This window comes from Dysidea avara, chromosome 10 (assembly GCF_963678975.1).
Source record: "Dysidea avara chromosome 10, odDysAvar1.4, whole genome shotgun sequence".
NCBI classification, from domain to species: Eukaryota; Metazoa; Porifera; class Demospongiae; order Dictyoceratida; family Dysideidae; genus Dysidea; species Dysidea avara.
In genome coordinates this window covers 21746823-21774506 of record NC_089281.1, presented here as the reverse complement: position 1 = coordinate 21774506, position 27684 = coordinate 21746823, and the positions used below count along the sequence as shown (strand labels likewise).

The following is a 27684-nucleotide window of genomic DNA, read 5'->3' as shown; positions in this document are numbered from 1 at the left end:
ATTGCATACTGAGTTGCTACACTAGAAGGTATGAAACAGATCTGCATGCATTACATACTAAAAACGTTAGCATACCACACTAACATATTGGTAGGAAATAACATACCCTGTGAGCATACCATGACGCCATAGCACAGAGATATGCGCCTCTTATATGGGAAGATAAGCGCCTCTTATATGGAGCGTTTATGAATAGGCGCATACAAAAGCATTGGATGCGAGATGGGTTTGGGAGCTTGTTAGAAACTCTCGAGGGAAAGAGGTTGAAGGATCATGACGAGTCGAGTAAACTGAAGCACAGAGTGAGTTCTTAGTATTTGATAAGCAACGGTTTCAGGAAACCATAGATTACAATTATAACTCCCGTGACAAGTGTGGGTTAAATAAACTCTGGTTCGGTTCTAGCCTTGTTCCAAGCTCCTTTATATGTTGTGTAACTGTTAGAGTTGATAATGAATACCATCTGTCTCATACCCAGACCCAGCTGGGCCATTTTCAGTCAACCAGCTTTGGCATCCAATGAAAGTTTGGCTGAATCTTAGTCAATCGAATTTAAATTTGATCCGTGTTGACTAACTTCATGCATGCCTCTACAATGAAACTGCATTGCTTTAGTCGCTCCAAATAAATTCTCTGTTCCAGTCCACTGCCTGCATCCGTGTCACTAATAATAATTATTATATTATTATAATTCTTCCGTTTTTTCTTGCATACTGAACAGTTTCAATTTTATAATGTGTCAGTGTGCATTGAGTCTCTACAAATTTACATTTTGTTGTACCTGCAACTTAATTTTATGCTGGCTATGTTCAGGAAAAGCTACCAATTTTATAGTGGAAATGGACTGCTTGCTTGCATAAATGTATGCCCAGTGGAGGACGGGAAACAGAGTCTATATTTAGAGTGGCCTTGTGTTTGGAGCAGTCATGCACTTTTGTAATATAAGTACATCTTAGCAATGGTGTAACTAGCCATTCAGTCCTTGGTAGCCACTGAAGTACTGCAGGTGAGTGTTAATGATACACCGGTTTCTGTCTAGTTACAGTAGAGGGTAACTGTATGCAATCTTTTAAAACTGCATGTTGGCTATTTGCTACATTAATATAACTTGCTATTCTGCTCTACGGCTTTCATTATACAAACAGGAGCTAGCTGGAGTTGGCTATAATAATTATTTACATATGCCTATAGGTAGACCCATTTAGATGCTAATAATGGTCCAGCCATTTAGTCAAACAAAATCAGTCCGGCTAGACCAGTTTGATATCCAAATTTGGTCCAGCTAATTACCTACATTCAAAACACTTGATTAACCAGATTGTTTTTTATGGACCAGTAACCTCAAAAGCAAGTCAGCAGATGTATACAGATATAGTTATTGTTTATGGGTTCATATATAGTGGTATTGAAATTTTAGATTAATCCTAAGATACACTGTACATGCTCAATTAACGTTCTCACAACTAAGCAAGTGCATGGTTGTACTGTCACCTAATGATATAACTCACTGATAAACTTTGTCAATGGCCTACCTTTACTACATTAATATAGATTTCAATGATAGCTGTGACTAGGGTATGTGTGCACGGTAGTATCAGGTGGAGGAGACTGTTCACACAGTGATATGGGTAACCATTTTAAATGATATTAAATCGGAATATGCTAGATAATATTGTACAGTGTGTGTGTGTGTGTGTGTGTGTGTGTGTGTGTGTGTGTGTGTGTGTGTGTGTGTGTGTGTGTGTGTGTGTGTGTGTGTGTGTGTGTGTGTGTGTGTGTGTGTGTGTGTGTGTGTGTGTGTGTGTGTGTGTGTGTGTGTGTGTGTGTGTGTGTGTGTGTGTGTGTGTGTGTGTGTGTGTGTGTGTGTGTGTGTGTGTGTGTGTGTGTGTGTGTGTGTGTGTGTGTGTGTGTGTGTGTGTGTGTGTGTGTGTGGGTGAGACTTCGGGTACCTACACCTTCACTTGTGGGATATGGTACAGCCTCCTGCGGGGTTACTAGTCCTAGGATTTGCCTGCACTGACTCCTGTGCTTGTTCACTGGGTAGGCATGACCATACTAGCATGACAGCTGAAGGCTTTGCTTTTTGTTTGCTTTTGTGTGTGTCCAGGGTTCGTTCTAGAAATGTTGCTCACCTGGTTTCAAGTTCTGAAATACAGGGAGTAGTTGCTTTGCTTATTTAGGTGTATATTTTCATGTATGGTTAGCTACTGTTTGACACACGTATGCATGACAACTGCTCTGTTGAAATGTATGATTGTTATTTTAGAGTAGCTATGCATATGTTGATTTTATCTGAATAATATGGTTCAGCAGCATCGACTCTACCTGATTAAATGGTTACAGACCCAAGGTATATTCAGTATCCTTGGAGAATGACTGTCGAGATTTCAGTTTAGATGGTGTCTCTGTGATCACTTCGGTGAACTCATCCAGGAGACTGGAGGCTTACAAGTCCTCGTAGTTTCTACTTATGGAAATAAACTATCAAAAGTTAGTTTATATGCAAATAAACTTGTTTATATTATATTATATTGGTACAGAGAGTAAATTGAAGACAAAAGAGGAACTCTAGATCTGTAAAGACAGTTAGAATGCCTGTAGACACTGACGATGGTATTGTCAATAGTCAGGTAACTAAAAACTTTATAGCAGTCACAATGCATTTCTGCTTTTATTGCTTCATCAGGTGACAACATTCTTAGGGTGGAAAATAAGAACAGATTGCATGGAGCTGTATGCAAATGTTGGAGTGGGTACAAATAAAGTTATTTCTTACCTCATGACATGTTATACTTTTCCTATAGTAATATAACTGCTGTGCTGACGTCATACCCACAGGAATAAGCGCCTCTTATCTGGAACATTTATGCCGGAATAGGCACTTGCAAGAGCATCAGCATCAGGGTCTGGGGGAGAAATACTCGAAGGAGTAAGGCTTAGAGACTGAAGGATCATGAAGAAATGAGTTGACTAAATTGCGCGCGGACTGGTATAGTAACAGGGTGAGTTTTTAGTATTCGATATCCGCGTAGAGAAAGTCTATGGTAAAACCGAGGGTCACAAGTGGGATTAATAACCTATACATAAACAAAGATTCTAAGCCTTGCCTTTAATACAGGCCTTCATCTAGGAAATGACTCAAGGTGGGGGGGATAACCATGAGTGGGCAATAATTAAAGATCCACATGTTCATCCCTATGCACACTCCACCTAGGATGTATCTTACACTCTCAGGTGCATTGTCGTGTGCCTGAAGATGACCATGCCACTCCAGAAATTTTAGGCTTTCTTAAATTGCCTCTGGTGCATTCTTGAGTACCGTACGCAAGGAAATTTTGACGTCAAAAAATTTGACGAATTTAGACTTCAGCAGATTTGATGAATAAAATGTTGACGAAAATGAAGAAATTGTAGGCAAAACCTGTACTTTTAAGGGCGCTTATAAACATTTGACGAATTTAAATTTGACGAATTAAACCGATTCGTCAAATTTTTTTGACGTCAAAATTTCCTTGCGTACGGTATCTCAGAGTGAAGAAAATTTTGTATTTTTGTTTCAAATTGCTTATGGTGCATTCTCAATTACCTGAGAATAACATGCCATTTTTAGACTCAAATTACTTGTGGTTCATTCTCAGGTACATGAGAATGCAAGGCCACTCCAGGACATTTTTGCATTTTAAACTCTCATAGGTGGCTTCTTGTGCATTCTCAGGTACCATATGTCCGCCATGAAATTTTTGTATTTTAGACTCTCGGATTGCTTCTGATGCATTGTTAAAAATTTAATGGGGTGAGAGTTTGTCAAGGGATGGCGGCAATGAAGTCCTGGTTTATATGTTGTGTATTAAACTGTTTAGAGTGGTTATAAAGATTTTTTTAAATAGGTGTTTGCTAACATTGGTTCCTAGAGGGCGAAGTCTGCAAATATACATGGAAACAGTAGAGACAGTTAGAAGGAAGAGACTGGTAAGTTGTTTGAATTTGAACTGATTGCTGCAATAAAAATTTAGATCTGGGACAAAAATTGTTCCAGCTGGGTCATTTTCAGTCAAACCAAATTTGGTCAGAACTCTGGCATTCAAAATATTATTGATCACTGACCAAAACTGTGGACCTATCTTAGTCAACCAATTTTGTGTTGGCTAATTTTGGACAGGTGAAGCAGCTTAGAAATTGTGTATGCATACTTGGTCAGTGACCCCTCACTTTCATTTATTGTATGAGTTCCCTCATTTTGACTCCCTTAGGTCTTACCATCCTTGCTTAAATCAACTAGTTATTAACCTGTTGGTAACTACTAAAATACCCATGGTTTATTGTTAGTATATCACCATAAAAATCAAGCAGTAAACTAACAGATAGGAACGTTTTGGTTACTGATGATTTACTTGCAGTAAACCAACTAGTAAATCAACAGAAGGGTGATTTACTAACAGTAAAACATGGTAAAACAGCCTTCTTCAAGCAGTGACCATGAATGCTAATGATATACCATGGCCAGTTGATATCTAGTTACAATAACTGTAGCTATGGGGTACCGTATGCAAGGAAATGTTGTTTGACAAATTCATACTTCGTTAGATTTGAATTACAAAAATTAAGAAATTGTAGATAAAAGCATGTACTTTTTAAAACACTTATGGATATTTGACATTTAATTTTGACGAATTAAAGTAATTCGTCAATTTTTTCTTAGATCAGAATTTCCTTGCATACAACGACTGTATGCGTGCTTGTAGCACTGTGCATTGACTATTTGCTCAACCATGGACTGAAGCAATGCTGCATTACATATGCAAGAGCTAGTTGTTGACCAATTATAAAATTTGCATATGCTTAGACCATCAGTTTAGAATGCTAATAAATAATAATGGTTCAGCCAGAATAAATTTTGTTGAATGTAATCAGTCTGACAATGACTTGATCTGTCAAAATGACAGACCAACATGCAACATGGTTGGCCACTGGTACATGATACGTAGTAACAGTTTACATATATAGTGTATTTTTAAATGCCTATTTTGATAGGTGATAATGTCAGACCATTTTTAATTTGGTCAGTCATTGCGACTTTTGGGTTGGAAAAATGACAGATGACAGGCTGTTATTTTGAGATCAACCAGTTAATTTAGTCTGGCTAGACCAGTTTACCTGGACTTTTTTTTTGTCTGTTTGTTTTTGTGGCAGTGCGTCATGCACGCACGCATGCACCACACATGCAGGTGTGTAGTGTGTGTGTGTAGTGTGTGTGTGTATGTAGTGTGTGTATGTAGTGTGTGTGTGTAGTGTGTGTGTGTAGTGTCAGGGCTCAACCCAGAATATAAACCTAGAGGGGGCGAAGTAAGTCGCTTCGGATTCTAGGGGGGTCTGGGGGCATGCTCCCCCAGGAAAATTTTGAAAATTTAGGTGTAAATATACTCAATTTTTAGTGAAATTTTACTGTGATGCCATTGAATATTGACTATTGGATTATACAACTTTGGGATCAATTAAACCTTTCCATTTCTCAAGGCTTTAGGTATAAACCTAGGGGGGGCAATAGCTAACCCAGAGGGGGCCTGTGCCCCCCCCCCGCCCCCCCCCTAGATTAACCCCTGAGTGTGTGTGTGTAGTGTGTGTGTGTAATGTGTGTGTGTAGTGTGTAGTGTGTGTGTGTGTGTGTCTGTCTGTAGTGTGTGTGTGTGTGTGTGTCTGTCTGTAGTGTGCGCGTGTGTGTGTGTCTGTCTGTAGTGTGTGTGTGTGTGTGTGTGTCTGTAGTGTGTGTGTGTGTGTGTGTGTCTGTAGTGTGTGTGTGTGTGTCTGTGTGTAGTGTCTGTGTGTAGTGTCTGTGTGTAGTGTCTGTGTGTAGTGTGTGTGTGTAGTGTGTGTGTGTAGTGTGTAGTGTGTGTGTGTGTAGTGTGTGTGTGTAGTGTGTGTGTGTAGTGTGTGTGTGTAGTGTGTGTGTGTAGTGTGTGTGTGTAGTGTGTGTGTGTAGTGTGTGTGTGTAGTGTGTGTGTGTGTAGTGTGTGTGTGTAGTGTGTGTAGTGTGTGTGTAGTGTGTGTAGTGTGTGTGTGTGTGTGTGTGTGTGTGTGTGTGTGTGTGTGTGTGTCCAGGACTAGAAATTTGCTCACTGGTTTTGAGGTCTGAAATACAAGACCAGTTCTTTACCCATTGATGCATACTGTATATTGGGAGAATAATTCATGGAAGAAAACATCCACAAATTGTCTATCTTTTCCTTGTTTGTGAGAAAATGTTTGCAAATTATTGTGTGAAGTAATTTACGGATTGGGCACACACCTACAACTAGTAAATCATGGATGCATACTTGATTGTTAAGGGAGGGTTGTGATGTGTTGTATAGATGGCTGTTTTTAAGCAGAGAAGCAGGTAACATTCGCAATATAAATGGGCAATCAGCCTGGGGGCACATCACAGTGAAATATCCCATTTCTCTTGCATGATTATATAGCACTGGTTTCTTTCTTGCACTGTAACCTTACGTAACTACTGTCACTGAAGTTTATATCTCTGTTCAAATTGTGTCATGTTGTGCCTGACTGTAGTGTCACGCATACATAGCAGTTTAGCAAGTAGCTACAACAAATCTTTAATAGTATCATCCACTCGTGCATTCACTATGCTTGTCACTATGTCAGTACTGCATGAACTAAGGTGTGAATCATATGGGGAAGGTTGGAGATTAGTACAAAGGCTTTTTTGGGAAAGAGGGGGGCATTTTTGTCAATTTAAAAACCTTTCCTGAATGCATCTAAAATTGCAAATTCACAAACGTTATCTTCCGCGAATGATTCCCATTATACAGTATTATTTCCATGCATGGTTAACCGCTATTTAACACCCATACTAGCACTTACGTAGCATGACAAATGTTTTGTTGAAAAGTATGACTGCTCTATTAGAGTAGCTATTTGGATATTTTGATGGTAAAATTATTTTTAGAAACTGTGGAAACACTCATTAAACATTTTTTGTGTGTATTATGTGGTGTTGTGCATGCAGAGTGAAAGCTATCTCATTTGATAGGAGCTGACACTGGATCATCGTCAACCAGTTGAAACAGTGATACAAAAGATGTATCTTGTTCTTGTATAACTTTGTATGAACTGTACTGTTTGCAATATTATTTCAGTATGGAGATAACAATAGAATACGTAGCTTTCAGTTTTGGTATCTTGTTGAGGCAAAGTTTCCCCGACCTGTGGTCAGTGTTTTTATGGATGTACTTGGACCATACGGGCTTTATGTATGATGCTGGCAACTGGCCCAACTAATGTGTACTCAACATACAGCAACTCTGTACACAGGTCTAAGTGAGGGATATTCTCTGAATCCCTTTCATCAACCATACGAAACTAAAAACTGTTTTCTCAAGGTGTTCAGTCATTTATCAATGTGCTGTGTTGTGTGTAGTACTCATGAACTTTTTGGTCGTGTACACATACTGTGCAGATAACCACACAAATACAAATACATTGTCCACGAAAGTTAACTATATATGTTAAAATTGTGAAAATGAAATAAATGTATTGCAGTGTATATACATAGAGGTTTTGCAGTACACATTCCTTAGCCATGTATGCACTGACTAGTGGATTGAGGATTCTACATTGATTTTTAAAAGCACAAAGCCAGAAGTTTTACTGGGATATGCTAAAAAGCCATTGTAACAAGTGGCTATCTCTAGCAAATATGTATAATATTGAGGGTTGACATGTAGCTATGAATTTTGTAATGTATTGTGGGTTTTGGTATGTACATTCACCCACAATGTCTGCGCACATATTATGTGAACATTCCCTGCAAAACCTCTAACGTGCATGTTATTTCCTACCAATACAACTGGAAGACGAAACACAAATAAAATCTGCACTATACATAATTCCTCCCATGTTTGGTAATAAGCTGATCGTTCACCAGAGTAGTATATATTCATTGCTGCGAATTTGCTGGATATGCACAAGCAAGTGCAAGGAGAGTAATTCTGTTGTGTTAGTGTACTATAGCTATATTTTTGGACCAAGAATAATTAATGTTGGTCATTTCATTCTATGTGAATCACTACAGGATATTTGTATGTAACATGGGATTACGTTAGTTGACTAAAACACGTTGAGAACAATTTTTGATGTATACTGTCCAATGGTTTCATTGCACAGTGACAGAAACAAGGTAATGTTGGCCTATAGCCAAATGTAGTCTTGCATCCCATACAGTTTGTGTGGTAATAAACCATCTGGTCATTGTTGTACATTCTGTGACTACTGCCCATGCAAATGTTGGCAGACCCACTGTGCACTATATGATGACAAATATTCTTCACATTCTAAATGCAACAAACTATATAGTTAACAGTCTGTTTGTACAAAGTTTGAAAATGCCATGGGAATACTTGATTTCCCCACACAGAGCTCTCAAAAGTGCTGGCAAAGGAATATTATGGTATGTAGTATAAAAGTAAAAGCCACTTAGTATAAAAGTAATAGAACAGCGCACATATTATATGGTTATTAATATGCAAAAGGTTTCTTCTTAATTGAATTAAAAGTGTTTCTGTGAAAAAAGTAGGGCCATAGCTGTAGCCACTTATGATTATGAATACTGAAGAGTACAGTTATAACTGATACATTCGGGGAGGTTACAAATCACAAAATAAGAATTATATTATAGTTACCTAAAAATGTTTCCAGAGATTGAGATTCTATAGTGTCAATGAGTAGGTTATTCCAATCACAGGTAGATCTGGGGTAGTAGCTGAATTTATTAGTGATTTGTTCTAGTAAAAGGTATCTCAAAATGGAGAGAGTGGGTTTGGAACCATGTGGTAGCGAGTAAGCCAGGTTGGGATCCAGCTATAAGTAGTACCATTCTAAATCTTTGTTTCCCGGGCGAAATTCAGCCAAATAAAGGTCGGTAAAATAAAAATAGGCTATTTTGCTAGCTGAAGAGTGATATTGCGAGTCAAGCGGTGGCTAAGCTACATTACGGTTGCTGTATCACTTGTGAGTAGGCAGCTATATGTTGAGATATTTAGTGTTACTTACTTTTTAAGAGCTTAAAGATAAATTTGCAACTCTTTCGTGGCGTTATCACTCTTTGCAAGGTGATCACGTGATTAACATAATTATTTTATGCTGAAAAATATAGGGTCGGTTGGGCCCGAGAAACAAAAGATTTAGTTGAAGTGGCCTTATCTTAGTTTGGTCAGTAAAGCAAATTTCTTCCAAATCTCAAATAACTAAACTTTCACAATTTATTGTATCATGAATAATACAATCTACTGGAGGACGTGACATTGAATTTACAGGTTTTTACAATTGATTTTGTCCCATTTGCAATAGAGTTTGTCACTTTTGCAGAATTCTCTTTTGCTATTGATTTTATCATCCTTAACAAGATTGGCAGCTGCAGTAAACACGAAAACAAGATTATAGCAAGTGCTTGACAATCTTGTTAAAGCACAACTGTTGTAAACAACTCTTTAATTCTTCTTACAGCTTCTTTAACAGCTTTGCAATTTTTGCTTAACCATTGGTGATGGGTGTGGTCACTCGCCAACAAACTAATTAACTTGAAGGCCTTTGGTATCTAGTGTCTCAAGTGGTATTCTCTATGGTAAAATGATCCACCTTGTGATAAGCGGCTAGTTTACTGCAGACGATGCAATTATGATGAATTCTTGTGCAAAAGTGACAAAATGTAATGTAAAAGCGATGAATTCAATCACACATATACATGCTTCACACATGAAGTATCACATCAGATCAATAAAAGTGTTCATGACCCCCTGACCACTCAAAATCTCTGGGCCCTGACCCTGTACTGTCACTACAAAACGTGGGTTGGCTTGGCTGTATATGAAACTGTTTTGTTGCTGGCTTGGTGTTGCAGAAACACACAACCTTGGACCTTACAATTAGGATAATTCACTAGTTTTTCACTTTAATCCATAAAGGTTTCAGAAGAATCCGTAAACATGTATTATCACAGGAAACCATTATGTCTAACCTTATGTCATATGTAATAGCCCTGACAATCTATAAGAAACATTGGAAGTCATGTGAAAATAATAGATGTGATTCAGACTTCCGGACGTATGAATTTTTGTAACTTGACTTCGGAGACTGTGTAAAGAAACAGTGAAGGATGGAAGCAAGAGTTCATAATATTATGAACTCTTGATAGATGCTTGTCAGTATTATATATAAACATATAAACAAAGATTATCCAGCACTATATTTTGAGAAAAGTCAGTGACTAAGTATGCTTTAGTCGCCAAAAAGATTTTGGTCAAATGTGAATTTCGTCCCACCAGCCCGAATTAAGCTACAATAATATTATGGGTATGTTATAGTGTTTAAAGACATACTTGTTCAGTGGCCAATTTGCAGTGGTGGTTTTCGAGATGCTAATAGAGCACCCCATGTTTTATACATCCATAGTGACCTAAGTTCTGTAAAACATCATGGCTATTGACGGACGTGAGTTTAAATGTAATGGCTTTCTGTAAATATGTGTTTCCAGATTCTTCTGAAACCTCTATATAAAATGGTGATCAAGAAGGAAAAATATTGATGATCACAGTTCATTACTCCAGTTGAAAGTGCATCACCCATCATCAACTGGCAGTGTGGAAGTGACTACCAATTGCAGAGTGACCTCAATCTGATGATGCAAACTTTCAACATGAGTACTGTATATCTACCTGGAATAAAAGCAGCATAGTAGCGGTAGTCCGCCACAAACTTGGCAGCGAGTGATTGTCTGGTAGCTCAGGTAGCTAGCCGACTCAGTTTATTCTTGCGTAGGCGCCTCAAGTGATGGTGAAGTGACTCTACATTGACAAGGAATCGTACAGTAGATAAGATTTCACATACTTGGAATCACAACTAACCTTGCTGTACTCACATGATTCGATGTTCCATCCCGTGTTCCATTTAATTGTCACCATCCCTATAACACTCACGTGAGGATGCTATCGACAGCTGCAATTTGTTAGCAACCGTTTGGACATACGACGTTGAGTCGAATATTCACAAACGGAGGTTGTTGAGTAGGGCTGTACTTAAAGTTGTCGGAGCTGGTGGTGCATGGTGTAGGCCGGTGTTGGACTGAGCTGCCGCAACTGGGTTGAACCATACCAGACTATTCGGTTTGTTTCATTATACTGATAATAATTTCTTGCTTGACTAAACTTTTTAGCAGGCGGCTACATCATAGGCGGCGGAAAGGGGGGGGCTAGGGGGCTGAAGCCCCCCCTCGGTCTGCTGAGGGGGGGGCTTAGCCCCCCCTCAGAATGATATCACACCGAAATTATCTTTCTTGGAGTGGGGCTGAAAACCGTGATAAAGATCGAGATACTCTAATAGAGCAGTCACTCTAATAAAGTAGTCAGTGTGTAGTGAGCTATGTAAGGATTATTATGTAGTTTATCAGTTAAAAATGGTAGCTGATGAGGTGGAAAGCTCTTGTCAGTTGGTTGTGACCTTTTTTTTTTTTTGGTCTCACCTTACCAAACTATAGAAATAAGTCTGGGTCAGCCCAGCCCCCCCTCATATCAACTACTTGCTCCGCCGCTGGGCTACATACTGCAGTCGACCATGAACTGTACAAAGGCGCTCCGCAGGCTCCTGTACAGGGGGCCGGGGCCGGTTCAATTAACTGCCATTCTCTCAGTTCCGGCGGCCGGGGTTTACATACTAGCACTGATAACAGGTTGGTAACTATGTTACTTGCAGTGGCTTTTAGTTTTTATATAGGTATGCTGACAGAAAAGTGTTGACAGAAGTGACAGGTCAGGATGAAGTGACACCAGGTACGGACAATACAAAGGTGTTATCATGTCACATATCATATCCTTTCTAGCAAACAGCAATTAGTTCTAGTGACATGGATTGAAATACTGCTATATAGTCAGGATGGCCAGACCACCAAACATGGTAAGATTATGGAATGCTATGATTTATCAATCATTTTTTTCTTCCCAGAACACCGATTTGTAAATGTATAAGACCAGTCTTATGCTATTAAGACACAACTGATTCAATAACAACAGGTATTATACCGTACAATTCTTACATTAAAATTCATAATCTATAATAATTGACAGAATTAGCTATACATTGCTTCTGAAAGATTTCAACCCTGCATGGTAAGTACATTGTTTCTTGGCTTCATCTGTTCACAATGCATACCATAATGCCATAGAAACAACTGCAGAAATAGAAGATGGTGATAGCTGTATGCAGTTCCCATGGATGTCATTCATCTTAGATGTTCAGATATGCAGTGTCGAAACCTAGAACAATAAATATAATTAGCAATATTTTGAAATATGTATTTGTAATTGTAAATGGATGTTAATCATACCAAAAAAACAGTCTGCATTACATACAATGGCTAGAATGGTTATAATAATGCATTATGGATGTAGATCATACCGGGAATACAGTGTGCATTACGTACTATGAGTAGAATGGTCAGTAATGCACACAACAAATGGAATGCTCGGTGTGAGGAAGCATATCATCTGCAGTTTGGTGTGATATGCAACCAACTGTTTTAACAGTGCATATACACGTAACGTGATTGCAACTATAGCAGTACCAACTCATTCAACTGATGGATTAGGCATTCCTCTTCTTCCAACCTGCCACTATATGTTTGTTGTGACTTGTATTGATTTCATGGAAGGAAACCGTGAGCTTGAGCCTATAGAAACTTTATGTACTTTTGGAAGTGTACCTGTACATGTGTATAATTCTATAGTACTATTCTCCCAACATTTTTGGTGGAAGTTTTTAATGCATACATCCCTTTAATACAAATCTTAAATGTCGCTTATCAGGCTTCCTGTTTAGTATCTGTATAAAAGGCAGCTAGCTGATTTATCATAGTGGTGTTTCAACTGTATACTCTTTCAGTGAGTTGATATGTGTAGAAAGATGATTTTTTACAAGCAGATGTTCTTATTTGGTGTTTTTGTTTCTGTTATTAAGACTGTAAGTGGATGTCTTACGACATCATCATTGTAATTTTTGAGCAGTGACTAGGACTGATTTATTTAGGCTCTGAGTGATGAATGGAGTGTCTGCTCCAGAACTTGTGGTATGGGAGTTGAGGAGAGGATTATCTCTTGCCAGTAAGCTTATATTTTTATATCTTCAACTACACTGCAAACAGTGTGTTATATAGCTAGACTCTTCAATACATAATTTTACTCTTAGAAATACTGGTTGTGATGAAGCACAAAAAGAATACAGAGTTTGCAATGTGATGGTAAGAGCATGTATAGTGCTCATGTTTGTATGCAAGGTAGTAAAAGATATTAACAACTGAATAACAAGCAACTGATTCTTTTTGCTGCGATTTATAGTCATGTATAGAGCTATTTGCATGCCCATTGTTCTCCTAATGTGTGGACAAATAAAGGAAGCCAGATTGTCTAAAATGCTAGTACGATGATCTCTGTATTAGAATTACAAGGCTTGTATCAAGCATATATGAAATTTCATATCAAATGACATGTAGTGATTATAGTATGGTAACTTCATATTGTGTCATTACAGGTGGTCAACAAGTTATATAGACAGCATTCTGCTTGAAAGGCATAAGTAACATTCCAGGATGTTTTTTCTATCTTCAATACTAAATGCTTTGCCTTAGACTCAATTGTATATAAGATACACAGCTTTGTTTTGTATTATGAATGATTTGTACTTTTAGAAGTGTCCAGATAATGGCAGTAATCCTTATCAGTGGGTTGTTGGAAATGACTTCACTCCTTGCAGTCAAACTTGTGGAAGAGGTAGATAGATGATAACTCATTGGAGTGTTCAGTATAACTTAATGAAATTTAGGAACACAAAGATCAGAAATATATTGTCAGCAGGTACACACTCAGACGAGGGTTCCATATTCTCAATGTAATGGACTATCAATGGAAGGATTAGAACCTGTTACCCAGTTTTGTGATCGGCCACCTTGTCCATCTGAGTGAGTCCAATCTGATGATTTATCAATTGGCTGTTGGGTAATTTTGCCTCCCAAAATAAACTGTATTATAATTAAGGGTGCAGACAGTTGGCTTGTGCTAAAAGGATTTAATATCAAAAATAACATCCGAGAATTGTGGCTTTGCATACCTGCATCAGCCACATGACACATCATTAGTACATGATGTAAACACTATAGCACCACTCCCTGTATATATAGTGGACAAAGTATGCATGTGGTACTATTAAGTATTTACTGGTCTACAGAAACATGCAATTCATATTGATCCTGTTGAATAGCAACTGAATCATCTGGGTAGCCAAGCAATGCAATCCAGATCAAGGTGATTATAGCTTGATCATAGGCCATTTATGTATATGATGTGTTACTTTGCCACTCTATGACAGTACATTGGTTGCTGGGATGGGATAATGTATCACCATGTTTGTACTATATACTATTAATGATGTAATATAGTCAGAATGTGCTTGTCTGACATGAATATATATATATGTGTGCACATGTATGCCTACATATACTTATGTGCATATGCACAATACGATCATTTGTAAATTCCCTACATTAAAATTAAACCCAATTTGTTTCTTATTCACTAAGATATATTGCTATAGAGACAGTCTAGCTACCATGATTCATGGTAGACTGGGTCACAGGGTGGCATGGTCACTATATATGAAATTGAGAAACCATATAATCTCCTTGAGATCACCATATATAGCATTACACATAGACAACAATCCTCCTAGCACTGGGCACAGTATGTAGTAAGGCATGCAATATAAATTTTGTGTGTGTTATGTACTAGAGGTTAGATGGATAATGTATATACAAAACATGTTCTGCTTTTTCTATGACTATATATACAGTTTTTTTATTAATGGATTTTTAGTTACAGCAGAAGTAGAATACCGGTATCTTAAGTTATAACACGAGTCCAAGGCTTGAAGCCAAGCTAGGACAAGTGCTAATAACTATGATATTCTATGACTGCTGTGATATAACTGGCTCAGTTATATCCAAGTAAAAGACTGTTGGTACTTTGGTGTATATGGCTTCATATACAATCAAGGATGACTGTTAATATCTACCACTGCTGTGATATAACTAGCTTATATCTAAGCACAAGACTGTACGCCTAATTATCCATTGGTTACACTTTAATCAACTGTGATTTCCCAGTCTGTTTTAGTGCAAATGTTGCCTTAAAAATCCAGGGAACAAAATATATAGGATAGCCTCTTGCTCCATTCAAATTTGCCAGTGGTTATGCTTCTCTGACAGCAGATAATGTATTCATATTAGAAACATTTGGTATGATGCAAAAAAGGATCACAAAGGAAACACTCTTGTAAATTATGGTATTGCATTACCTCAATACAAAGACACAACCAATGATGATAGCTAATACATTATTATTGACAATTGAATTGTACATATCAAAAAAGAAATATTCACATCTAGATGGCAAGTTTCTGATTGGTCACCTTGTTCAAAGAGTTGTGGTGGAGGACACAAGAGGAGGAATGCTATTTGTGCACACATGTATCGCCTTGAACTAGCTCCAGTCCCAACTCTAGGGGAGTGTGATAACATAACAAAACCAGCAACACAACATACATGTAATACTCACCCTTGTCATAACCATTGGGACAGTGGACAATGGAGTATGGTAAGTTAGGCAATGACCATAACATGTATAATTTTACTGTGTTTAGTGCTCTTCTGGCTGTGGGAATGGAACTCAAAGAAGGAACATTACTTGTATGGATGCTCACAGAAGAAAGATAGACAAACACAATTGCAGTTTATTGATGAAACCTGCTGTTGAGCGTTCTTGTACTGGACACTCATGCACCTATAAATGGATTACATCTGATTGGAGCAATGTAAATTATTAGTTATATCTGACTGGACTTGTGAAAGCCAAGAATGTAGGCACACTTTCATGACTCATAACTTTTTAAAGTCATTATGTTATGGCTATGAAAATTTTCATCCATTATTAAACTTGTAAAGGATGCAGATACTCTAAGACTTGTTATGTGATATAACTAGTATAGTTTGCTCCAAATGCCAGTTTTGCAGGCCTGCCACATAATATTTGATTGTCACAGAACATCACTTTTGGCTTGAACAAACATTTACTTACCTATATTAATTATTTCCTTTTCTTTTGTTTTTCCTATTTGTATGTATTATAATCCAGTGTCATCGGTATTTCTTACAAATATTTTTCTAGTTTATAAGTTTGGCCACTTTACTAGGGCACAAATGATTGGTATCAATTATATATACCTATATTATTTTATTTGTGGTCTAATGGATACAGGATGCTACATCTATTTTGGTTGTTCTATTAAAAAATCAATGCAAGCTGTTTGTATCAACACACTGTATAAGTCTGATTAACCAAAAATGTGTGCTAAAATTCTACATTCCATTGTTCCATCTAATATTATGTCAACGTATTTGACAATTTCCAGGTGTCCATTATACAAACGTAATGATGGAACTCTTACTATTCTTCCCTTTATCAAAAAATAGCAAGCAATCATTTTGTCTTCTTCCCGTAGTGCTCTATGAGATGTGGCAATGGAATCCAAATCAGGAATGTTAACTGCACTGAAGATGGAAGAATAGCTGAGGACAGAATATGTTTTGAGAATAGTGGATATGTCAAGCCAGAGGAACAAAGAAATTGCAGTGGGGTACACTGTAGTGGAAAATGGATTGTACAAGAATGGAATACAACAGTATGTCATTGTTAGTTGTAATATTTACCCAGTGCTTTTACAACTAATTTGTAGTGTGAAGCACCCAACTGCTATGTGAAAGGAAATCAATACAGAAGTGTGTATTGTATTCATGATAAAGAAATATCCAATGATGATGATCAGATAGAGTGTGATCCTTCAACAAAGCCATCATATGTACGGAGCTGTTACAAGACTTCAGGGTGTAACCCACAATGGGTTATATCACCATGGAGTAAAGTAAGTACAGACACAAATAAAGTATAAAAATCTTTTCTTTTTTTATTTTAGTGTAACAAAGATTGCGAGAGTAGAAGAATATTAGAATGCAAAATGGGAAATAAAACAGTAGAAGATGATAGATGCTTGGATGTTAAACCCATCTCATTTAGGATGTGTGGTCCAGAGTGCCCATACTTAATATGCTTGAAACAATTTTGTCATCTAGATAATTTAGGAATTTGTGAAAAGAATTGTTGTGAGTATAGTGTAACTATAATACCTGAATATCTTGGGCCTTTGCTACGCTACCGACTGGTTGAGAAGTCATGCTGTGAGCAGTGTAAAAATGAATCATAATCCTCTTTTCTTATTTTATCTGCACAATGGTTTTGTAAAAAATCACAGGATTACAGAACTGTACCTTGTATGTATCATTATAGAACTATGCATATTGTTAGTAAGAACACACACATATATAATATAATTATTATGTATGTATAGTTAAATTTATCAAAGTTCACTTAAATATGCATGGACTACATGACGAATTTGAACATTATGCACCAAGGTGACATGCTGATCCACACAACTTTAATCATGTTAATTTTCATTAGGCTACAGCAAGTATATACTGTTAGCTTTATTAATAGCAAGGTACTTTCGATGTATCAATGTACACAAAATCATGCTAAACACCAATTTGATTTAGATAGACATGCATGCGTTTATTTAAAAGATGAGGGTAGCTACTTATATTAGGGGTCACAACAAATATGAATTTGGAATGTTATAGATCTTTAAATAATATGTTGTCATTATTTATACTGTCAAACTAATGCATATTTATGAAAAAATCAGGTATGAAAACAGAAGCTGGGCATATAGATGTATACCTGAATTGATTTGTAAATTGTTTATAAATACGTATAATAGTGAATAAGTGTTGAGTGAAAAAAACGATTGGTAGAAAATAAACATGCTTAGTTTTGTGTACTTATCACATACTGTGAATGCAGTAGTACTATTAATTCATTTCTGTTCAGCCATTTTACTGCATTTCATTTAGCAGTGGTGACCATGATGTAAGAAAGCAGCCCAACTTTATTACTGCATAGCTTATATTAAAATTTTTTGTTGATTTGAGACTTTGTAAAGCTTAAATCAGAAAGTCCTGTAATTTTTGGTTTGTTTGTGAAAATACGTTATGAATGCTACATCTTCAGCTCAACTACAACAATAGTTCCTTTGAGCATATATATACTGCATATTTCTTGTACTGGTATTATCCACAAAGCTGCATCTGTAGCCTTTTACATCTCACAGTCTCTAAATTGCATTTATAGTGTGTACCTTTTATCATCACTTTATAAAATGTGATCAGACCTGTGAAAATAGGATATGTGGGCACATAAAATTTGCCTACTTTCTGAATATTTTATAACTCATAAGTTTTAATACCATTATACCATGGCCATACAATTAGTGATCATATAATTGGCTTATAACAAAAGTTACAGAATGCATCCTGCAATGATGGTGAAATATGTTTTGCTGTGTGGTTTGTACCCATATGCTCTATTTTCGTAGGCCTGGTCACAAATTGTGACATATCAGTTTTGTGCATAATAATTACAATCATGTCAAGGACTCTATATATATAGTGCACAAGAACATTGTAGGTAACATAATATGACAAGGGTGCTCAAAGTCTAAAGTGCAAACTATAGCTAAATATCATTTAATTCATGGAGTCAACAAATGCAATGTCAGTGTCAGTCTACCTTGTACTATAAACTATCAAATCTTCTATGCACAATATTGCAATCATATAAACAGAATTTAAATGTAATGGTTGTTATGAGAATACAGAGTTTGCAGTGTGATGGTAAGAGCATGTATAGTGTACATGTTTGCATCATGTAAGGTAGTAAAAGTTATTTACAACTAAATAACATGCATTTAAAGATTCCTTTTTTATAGTCATGTCAGGGGCGTAGGCAGGGTCCCTAGCTATTGTAATAGTGAGTTTTACATTTTAACGTACGTGTAAGTAGTAATATTTAATATTGATAGCATGTATACACGAATAATACGAGTGGACTTTAATTGAACTAGCTAGCTATTCTATAATAGTGACGAAATTTTTATTCAATAGATGAATCGAGTAATATTACTATCTGATACTGATCAGGCATCTTCCGATGTAAGGTTTGACTAGCTTTCGCCCGAAGACTGGCAAGATTAAAATGAACATGACTGCATTTCAGATAAGGTACAATATAAGGGTAGCTAGCTATATATATATAATATATATATACTTTTTAAGGGTAGCTATATATTGAGGTAACTTTGTGACTGATGTAACTTCGTGAATTTCAAGCTGTAACTCCTAAACTACTTGTAGGCCACTCCAAATAATTTTCCTTTTCCCCATCCACCACCCGCATCTGGTTACTGTCAGCTCTAAATATTCCATCATCCCATATTCTTCCATTATTTTCCAGTTATTTTGGCATACTGACAGGTTAGGTAAGTGTTTTTCCTGTCCATTGTTGCCATTAAATTAATGCCAAGTATTGCATGTTAACTAAGAGGTAGATTTTTAATGTCTCCCAGTCCCAAGCTATTATGCATAACTATCAGGTTAGTGCTTAAAAGTCTGAAAGTTATGAGTAAGTACCAAAGAGTATCTAGCAGACTTTATCTAGGATTGACAAGTGGGTGTGGTTTGATGTAAGCCTACCAAGGGCATCAGAGTAGGTGCGACTAGTGAGGCCAAAGCTTCACCACTTTTTGGCTCCAAGAAATAAAATAAAATAAAAACTTGATGACTTGATGAAGCAAAACTTAAAGTAGTTAACATGCAATACTTGGCATTAATTTAATGGCAACAATGGACAGGAACAACACTTATCTAACCTGTCTTTCACTCAGAACAGCTTCGTCTGTATTAAGTGCCTCGAAAAATATTTACTATTAAGCTTTCTCTGTGTAGGAAACATTCCTTACTGTTTATTAGTAGACTCAAATGATAGGTTAGGAGTTAAACAGTAATGGAGGTGTTTTTGGTTAGTTTCCAGTTTTGTTAGTGAACACCTGTCAGGTAGCTAGCTAGCTAACTAGCACCCAGTGCTACAGCCAAAAGAGTGCCTCCAAATGGCATCTCTAATAATGTGCAATTTTAAAAATTTCCTGGGGGCATGACCCCAGACTGAGCCTTACCACTTTCACTTTTACTCTGATGCCCCTGAAGTCCACAGGCAGCAATAGTGACCATATATAAGTATGGCTTTCTTGATGATGGTAACTTAGTTACCTATAAGCAGCAACACTCAATAATTGGGCCTGGTTAGATGTAAGTTTCTTAAATAATGAATCAATCAACTGAATTTCCGTCAATAAAAATTTGCCATTTGCTGAAAAGGTTTGCAGTTGGCAAAATTTTAATTTGGCAAAATGCTCAATACTGTACATGTATTTAAAATTGGTGCTGCACTGTACTGTGTTACGTGTGTAATGGATCTATGTATTGATCAATTAGTTCATGTGGAAGTGTGTTAACTGCAACCCAGTTTCTTTCATGAGCCACACTGGATTATGAGTTTACAGATGTGGAGCCTCACAAATTTATCAATTAAAATATTACAGGGTATGTATGTGTGGTATTGTTTGTAAGCTTACATGGAGCCACACCCAGTAATCAGGTATGAGTTTTAGGCTAGTCTTGCAGCTGTTAACTTCTTTCGTGAGCCTCACCTACTTGCATACAGTGTATGTGGGTTCACACTAATTTAAAGGTGTGTTTAAGTTTGGACTGCAGTGCCACAAGGTATGAAGATAATATTAGCAATATTAAAATTTGTGATAATTCACTAAATTTAGTTCACTGCCAAATTTAATTGTTATACAGTATACTATCACATGTGATCCCAGACCCAGATATTCAATAGAGCAGATGAGACCCACTTGACCCAGCGACCCAAGTAACCCAGATAATCCGGATGACCCCCTGCTGGTAACGAAGTGGCTGCTCTGGTTTTTATGAAAGCTAAGGTTGAATGAAGTAGTGTAGCACTATTTTGCTTGTAAAATTTCATTTCCATGCCAAAATTTTGCTGTAGGAAAGTCTCCAGCCATTTCCTTTTGAGTTCAGTACTTGTACTGGCTTAGTCCTCATAGTTAATATCTGCCAAGTGCATAAATCCCCAAACAGTGGATTAATGATATTGTGCATTGTAGTGTGTAGTTATCGAGGGTATCTGTTTGACATGAAACTGTGTATTTTCTGTATAATTCATCCACAGGTTACTGTCGTACATGCACGAGACCAGAGTAAGTTAAAATTACAAAAAAAAGGAAGCTGTGGTGTAGTTGTTAACTTATTATGTGATTTGCTGCTTAGTAACCTAATATTTTTATTTTTTATACCTCCAGTGTCATTCTGTCATGTGTCAACGATGATGTCACCTACTCCAAGAGACCAGCACAACTATTGGTTGATAAGAAGATCTTTATATATTCATCAAGTGGCTATGGTAGATGATCACTAATCATCCGCCTCCTACCCCAGTGTGTCTGTATTGCCTTTGTCCCAAACTGTGATATGGAGACAGGGTAGGGTCAAGCTAGCTATCCTTGCAGTAGCCTTGCAAATTAGCAACAAGTTAACCGTAGGTAGGGAAATTTTCTAAATTATTTTATAGTTGTATCATCCTTTAGTGCAGGGGGAGGGGGAGAGCCATTGTTCCATAATCAGGCTTTCTAATAGTTGATGGTATTTCATTGTTTTCATCGTATGTTTCTTATGAGGGAGCAATTGTCTTAATGGTCCACCCACCAATAGTAAGTAATGTCAACATAAGAACATCATAAGACATGTTAGCCACACCCTACTGATGAAGTAGCACTGCAGTTGAGAGTTTTTTGGCAAGGTGGTACACAAAAATAAATTAGAGCTTAATCTTCTGTGAAGCAGAAAGCACTTTTCAAAATTTTTCTTGTAGTTACCATAATAGCTAGTTGTGCAGTTCAATGTGAAGCGCCCATATACATTTGATACTGCGAACCACACTCTACATTCTTGTACCAGTACATGTGCTAGCTATTTTGTTCGATAGGGTATTAATATTCATGGCTCTATTGGCAGCATTCACCTCTATTGGGACTGCCCAAACTCTTAAAAGTACTTTTATTGAATCAGCTGACCCATTTGAGTAAAAATGCTAACTAGCTGTTTACAAAGTTTTCAACACTGATTCCAGCAGTTTGTTAAAAATCACTTCCACACTAGTACTCAATTTACAAAGTTTTCAGTGATATTTAATTTGAATTACTTCCAAATATAATCATTTGATGACTATTTTCTATATTGGGGGACATGTCCCCAGATCCCCTAGCTACAGCATGCTGAGTCACAATAAGAACCCCTCAACTAGCCAGATTGCTAAATTTATTCTTGCTACCTCTTTGCCCCCCATAGGCTCTCTACCTCTTATGTTTTAAGACACAATTATACCAGTTTGAAAATGTGAGATCACAGCCAATTACAACAGATTTCTTACACTGACATATTGTACAATTACCACTTGCCAGCATTCTGCTGGCCAACATGTATGGCATTAGATAAGTTGTGTTGTCGTTTGCCCTTGGGTTCTTTTCGTATTGTCATCATGTACCTGCTACACTGTTTTCGTGGTACCAGTCTTCTCTGATTCTTTGATGGCCGTCCCTTAGAAGCAGGTTGTTTCCCTCTTGTCCCATACTTTCGACGTCCAGCAGCACTTGCTTGGATTGGTATACGAATACCATGCCATATACTTTCAGAATTTAAACAAGCAGATTTTCCAGTACTGATCTTTCCAAAGTTATGAAAAGAGGAAGCAAGGACAGCATCGGATTTTATTGATCAATGAACTTTTGGATACCAGTATTAAATTGGGGATCATTCTCTTTCAACTTCTCAGAAATGTCAAAAAACACTTCTTTAAGAGCATTTTTCATTGACTCGTTCACGTCACCATTTTCTTTTTCATGATAATCTACTGGACCATCTTGCTCATCAACAATTACATCCTCTTTGGCACCCTCTCTTATTACTGCCCAGCATGTCTCTTGTTCTGCCTTCCCTTTTACCTCTTCGCCTTCTAGATTATAAGACATATCAGTATAGAATTCTACGTTCTGTTCAGCTTGACCACCAATAGCAATGTATGCTAGTTATTTTCTTGAAGGTGCATGCATGGTTGGAATGAAATTTAAAGATTTGTGATGGTAGTGAAGCACAACTGCTGCTTGATGACTACATGGTGAGCCATCTTTTCCACGCTTGCAGCTACAAATACCAAATGCCATATCTACATGGTAAGTATCATCAGGACTTCTACTGCTTTTGACAATAAAAATATCTTCACTAGATTGTGATATGTATCCCTTAGGTATTTTCGATGCATTTAAACCCCAGTATTTGACAGAAATGAAACAATCCAGACGAGTGTGGGCTACACTTAGTAGTCTGCGCTGGTGGTAAAGTTCAAAAGCTTCAGTAACAAATTCAAACATCTGTACCAAGTTATAGGCCTTCACTCTTTTGAAAACCAATTCTTTCAATATACCTATTGAGGTTTCGAAATAGTTATTTGTGTGATTTCCCCTAACACAAAGATCTTCTCGATAAGATAATGCCCACTCTTTGAAGTCAGAGTACAATGATTCCATATGCTTCAAAAAATGGGGGTACTTTAAAGCTGTCTCATTTTTCTTAATATCCTTAACATTCTGTTGAATCTCTTGTTTTGCAGAAGCAAAAACAACTTTCTTTATCAAACCAATTAAAATACTTCGATCATTGTGTTGTATTTTGTTTTTACCTTCCCACAACCAAGTCCATCTTCTTTGGAGAAAATGAAAAACACATAAAAGCTGTGTTGATTTGAGCCACATTTTACCAAGGGCTCCTTTTTCTGTTGCACTATCATCAGTCATTACCACTTTCGGGCCTATACTCACACCATTACCATAAAATGCTTGCGTAGGCAGGACATCTTTAAGCATACACAAACCTGAATAAATTGTTGACAACTTTTCATCGGATGTCATAAGTACTGCTAATGGTATCCCCCCTGCTGGATGACTGGTTGACAAGATAAATAAGGCTGTATTAAATCTATCTAGAGAAGAGGTGGCATCACAATACACTATTTCAGCTGCTTGTGGAAGACTAGCATGTGCTCTAGCCATCAATGGAGTACAGAGGGCTAAAACAAAAGGTTGGCTTCGTTCTCGCTTCCGACGTTTAGGTTTGGGTTTTGGTGTGTCAGAGTCACAGTCATTTTCTTTATCACTATCATCAGTTGTATTGCCACCAGCTGCATCGTCATCATCTAAACTGCTTGATTTAAAGGGCTGTAGTTTTGCACAGCCACCATGATCTTTCCACTTTTTCGTTGTATAATTGAATTTCATGTTCTAACTGCTTAAAGAGGCTCTCTCCATTATCATCACCTAATTCACTTTGTCTCCAAGTGTTGAAAAGATGATACACATCTTGTTTAGTGGGATTAAGTGCTCAATCAGCAATTTTTCTCTGAGTATCTTCAGACTGATTGGTCAGTAAAAGTGTTTCATAGTAAAAGTGTGCTGATGATGCTGAATGTCCCATTTTAAACAAAGATATGTACTTTTCTTTTGTCTTATCTAGTACTGGCCTAAAGCCTAAGGCTTGTGCTGACTCTGTGGAATGATTGTGATCGAAAGTCAACTTCACTAGAGTGTGATACTCCTGGCTTGTGGACGCTTCATCAGTAATGATTTTGGGGGAATTTGAACTGTAATTAAAAGTTTGGATGCACACTTAGTTTTTTTATTCCGTATATCGGAAACTAAACTTACATATTTTCTTTTTGAAGAACTGGATTGAGCTAACTGCTTGCTAGTAAGCTTTTTCTTAAAGTGTTGACAGTGCATGTCAACTTTATATTTAACTCGTTTCATTTGTAGTTTGTATGTTCTGGTAACACAGTAAGTACACATACTATGGCACTGAAAATCTTTAAGCCATTGTGATACACTCTCTTCTTTTTGTAGATTCATTCGAAACTGAATATGAAACTTTGGTGTATGGCATGTGCTATTGGGTAATTTAGTGTATTCTTCTATCAAATAAGAATATTCTTTCGGAAGAATACACTGCAGTTCAAAAGGTAATTCATTCCACTCCTTTGGGACGTAACTGATTTGGAAGCTATCATCTGAATCATCTTCGTCACTTGATAAGCTGTCATTTACCAATTTTCTACTGACTTCTGAATAGTCAGATAGTTCTTTAGATTGAGATATAGGCATTGCAAGAACATCTGAAAGATGACTGACAGTCAAAGTATCTTGATCACTTGACACTAGCTGAGATGTTGAACTTTTTATAGGTGAATGTAACTGTATATAAGTGTCTACATCAACTAAATTCTGCTTAAGATTTTGTTTGCACTTGTGTGCATCATCTAAATGCACCAACCACCATAATATAGGTTGAACATGTCAAAATACATGGACGTATCAAGTTGTATCAATGATAATGTCAATTCCTGTTTAATACGGAGACGTATTGCTCCCATTGAGTCCTAAATTGAACAAAGTAAATCAACAGTGATGCAATAATTGATTTAGACCTGTGTAAAAGACATCGGTAGACTTAAAAGCAGGCATCTTGCATACTACGTAAATGAAAAGTAAGTGCCACACATAAATGCACAGCATTGCATACAAACTCCATACCTCAAGTAGAAATATACCGCAGTCAACAGAATTAGTTTGCTTAGGAATTCCCTGAATATAATTATCATATGTGATACCCAATTAAATACCAGTACACATACATCAGCAGTTTTGTAAATTCAATCATCTTTGGAAATAAAATGCCTTTTGAAGAAAAACTCCCTACAATAGAAAGAACAAATGTGGACACTCACTGCAAGGAGCTATGCACTCAAGAATGTTGAAGCCATTTAAGAATTTAACTGGCAGTGAAATCACAAATATTATGTAAAAATTCATATGGATACACAAGTCCCGATAATAGCTATGTGGGAGAACAATAATATAGCAGCACTCTTATTGCAATAAAAGACAATTACCAATTCTCTCTACTACAATGTATCACCTTTATCATGATGTTAGGCAGTTCAGGATACATTCTAAGCTAGTTTACCTGGCTTGCAATCAGTTTACAAGGTCAGCAAACAAATTTCACTATTTTAATGGCACATATGCTCATTGCGATGAAACGTTTGTTATGATTATGTTTAAACGACTTCACAATGTAAACAATCTGAGCACATAATGCTTTTAAATCATACTGTACCTGAGAAGGCTAACATAACAAGTATTTTATCCACTACTACAGGAACCTATTGAATCATAGTATATCATTCTTTTTTCACTTGGCCTAATTACCTGTGTAATTACAATGGAAACACTTAATAGAACAAATAAAGCCATACCATCATAGTCCAATGGTTTCCTTCATTAAATGTTGTCCAAGGAATGGGTTTGTGACAAATGTTATATATCTACTCAATCAATTTGTAGTTTTTCTCTTTGCTTTGCTTGCTTCCAACGATGTTTAGTAACATAACAAGATGCCCAAGTTTCATGTACTGCCAATCTATGTTGATATGTGATTCGTTTACCAAACTGTGGTTGCTACATTATACAGCACATGCATCTGTGACAATTATTGTTAATGTTTTCTATAGGTTAAAATGACAGTTTGTGTACTAAGTAACTTTTTTACAACCAAGATGCTTGCAACGGGATATTCTGGTGTAGAGTCATGGTATTCTAAGGTACATAGCTTGTCAATTACTATTACGCATGTCACATTTCAATTAATCTAAAGGTTAATTTTTGCGATGCAGAATTTGTTTTGGCTGTAGATAATAAAAAACAATTCAGAAATCACAGGCATAGCGAAGCAAACCATGCATGTATGTTTTGTTGTGTTCTTTCAATACTTTGGATACAAAGACTACAAAACTGGTATAATTGCTTGAATATCCTAACTAGTTTCTTAGTAATGCCACAATTTAAAACTAAATTCAATAGAGTTGCTAAGGCTGTGCTTTATTTAATAGAATCATTACTGACACTAAATGTCCTGCAAAATGGTTAGCATAATATTTACTGCTGCTATGTTTGCCCTTAACTTGGTACTGATTTTTGTGACCCTACATGGTTATTGCATCTTATCATAACCTTATAATAATAATGTGAGAGTATCCAGCACTGTATTACCTCTTCAAAACAAAACGCACTGGGTTGTTATAATATGCAATCTTCATCATCACCAAAAGGTGATAATTTGCTTCAAGGGCTACAAACGCACAATAACTTTATAATAATGTGTTTAAAGTATGTAATCATGCACAGTACTCAGACACTTTATTTCTCAGTGTGTATACTATACATGTGGCCAATGGAAGATGCAGCAATTTCTCTAGACTATGAGGATGAAGAACACAGCAGAGACAGAAGTTTGATGTAGTGAGGAATCAGTATAATGAATGACCATGTGGGAAGAGAATCTGCATGTGGGTGGGAAATAGGATTTTCTTGGAGTGGCCTAATCAGTGACAACTCTTCAAAGCTGTAGCAAGCGAACCATTCCTCATATCTAACCGGTGACATCGAATGTAC

General features: G+C 36.8%; 1 protein-coding gene and 4 long non-coding RNA genes across 7 annotated transcripts; 3 read left to right on the top strand and 2 right to left on the bottom strand.

Moving 5' to 3' along the window:
• The first annotated feature begins 150 nt into the window (after positions 1-150).
• Positions 151-7155, top strand: LOC136269238 (uncharacterized). 3 transcript variants are annotated; one of them, XR_010707254.1, is made up of 8 exons: positions 151-302; positions 2314-2350; positions 2397-2490; positions 2541-2630; positions 2687-2749; positions 2805-3002; positions 3888-3969; positions 7031-7155. It is a non-coding gene; the product is annotated as an uncharacterized lncRNA (long non-coding RNA). The 3 variants fall into 3 exon arrangements; XR_010707255.1 differs by having other exon boundaries at positions 2311-2350; XR_010707253.1 differs by having other exon boundaries at positions 2267-2350.
• Positions 7156-8306: 1151 nt separating this feature from the next.
• Positions 8307-11178, bottom strand: LOC136236213 (uncharacterized). Its single transcript, XR_010692036.1, has 3 exons — positions 10899-11178; positions 10710-10838; positions 8307-8427 (listed from the first exon to the last, which is right to left on the bottom strand). It is a non-coding gene; the product is annotated as an uncharacterized lncRNA (long non-coding RNA).
• LOC136236212 (uncharacterized) lies at positions 10339-12400 on the top strand. The gene is made up of 7 exons (XR_010692035.1): positions 10339-11156; positions 11528-11719; positions 11764-11819; positions 11870-11943; positions 11992-12059; positions 12114-12155; positions 12212-12400. It is a non-coding gene; the product is annotated as an uncharacterized lncRNA (long non-coding RNA).
• A 508-nt stretch (positions 12401-12908) lies between these two features.
• LOC136268798 (ADAMTS-like protein 2) lies at positions 12909-17462 on the top strand. Its single transcript, XM_066064258.1, has 10 exons — positions 12909-13005; positions 13072-13145; positions 13231-13282; positions 13730-13811; positions 13864-13999; positions 15482-15689; positions 15736-15906; positions 16594-16773; positions 16828-17013; positions 17065-17462. Exons 1-10 carry the CDS (start codon positions 12937-12939, stop codon positions 17350-17352), a joined length of 1446 nt encoding a protein of 481 aa, XP_065920330.1. The 5' UTR covers positions 12909-12936; the 3' UTR covers positions 17353-17462.
• A 7518-nt stretch (positions 17463-24980) lies between these two features.
• Positions 24981-25989, bottom strand: LOC136267919 (uncharacterized). Its single transcript, XR_010706828.1, has 4 exons — positions 25866-25989; positions 25765-25815; positions 25659-25703; positions 24981-25610 (listed from the first exon to the last, which is right to left on the bottom strand). It is a non-coding gene; the product is annotated as an uncharacterized lncRNA (long non-coding RNA).
• Positions 25990-27684: the final 1695 nt, after the last annotated feature.

Bases quoted from the DNA above. Each gene is read 5' to 3' on its own strand.
- LOC136268798 (XM_066064258.1), top strand. From the start codon at position 12,937: ATGTGTAGAAAGATGATTTTTTACAAGCAGATGTTCTTATTTGGTGTT. The intron at 13,283-13,729 runs GTAAGAGCATGT...TTGTACTTTTAG, and splicing joins ACAGAGTTTGCAATGTGATG to AAGTGTCCAGATAATGGCAG. The intron at 14,000-15,481 runs GTGAGTCCAATC...ATTCACATCTAG, and splicing joins CGGCCACCTTGTCCATCTGA to ATGGCAAGTTTCTGATTGGT.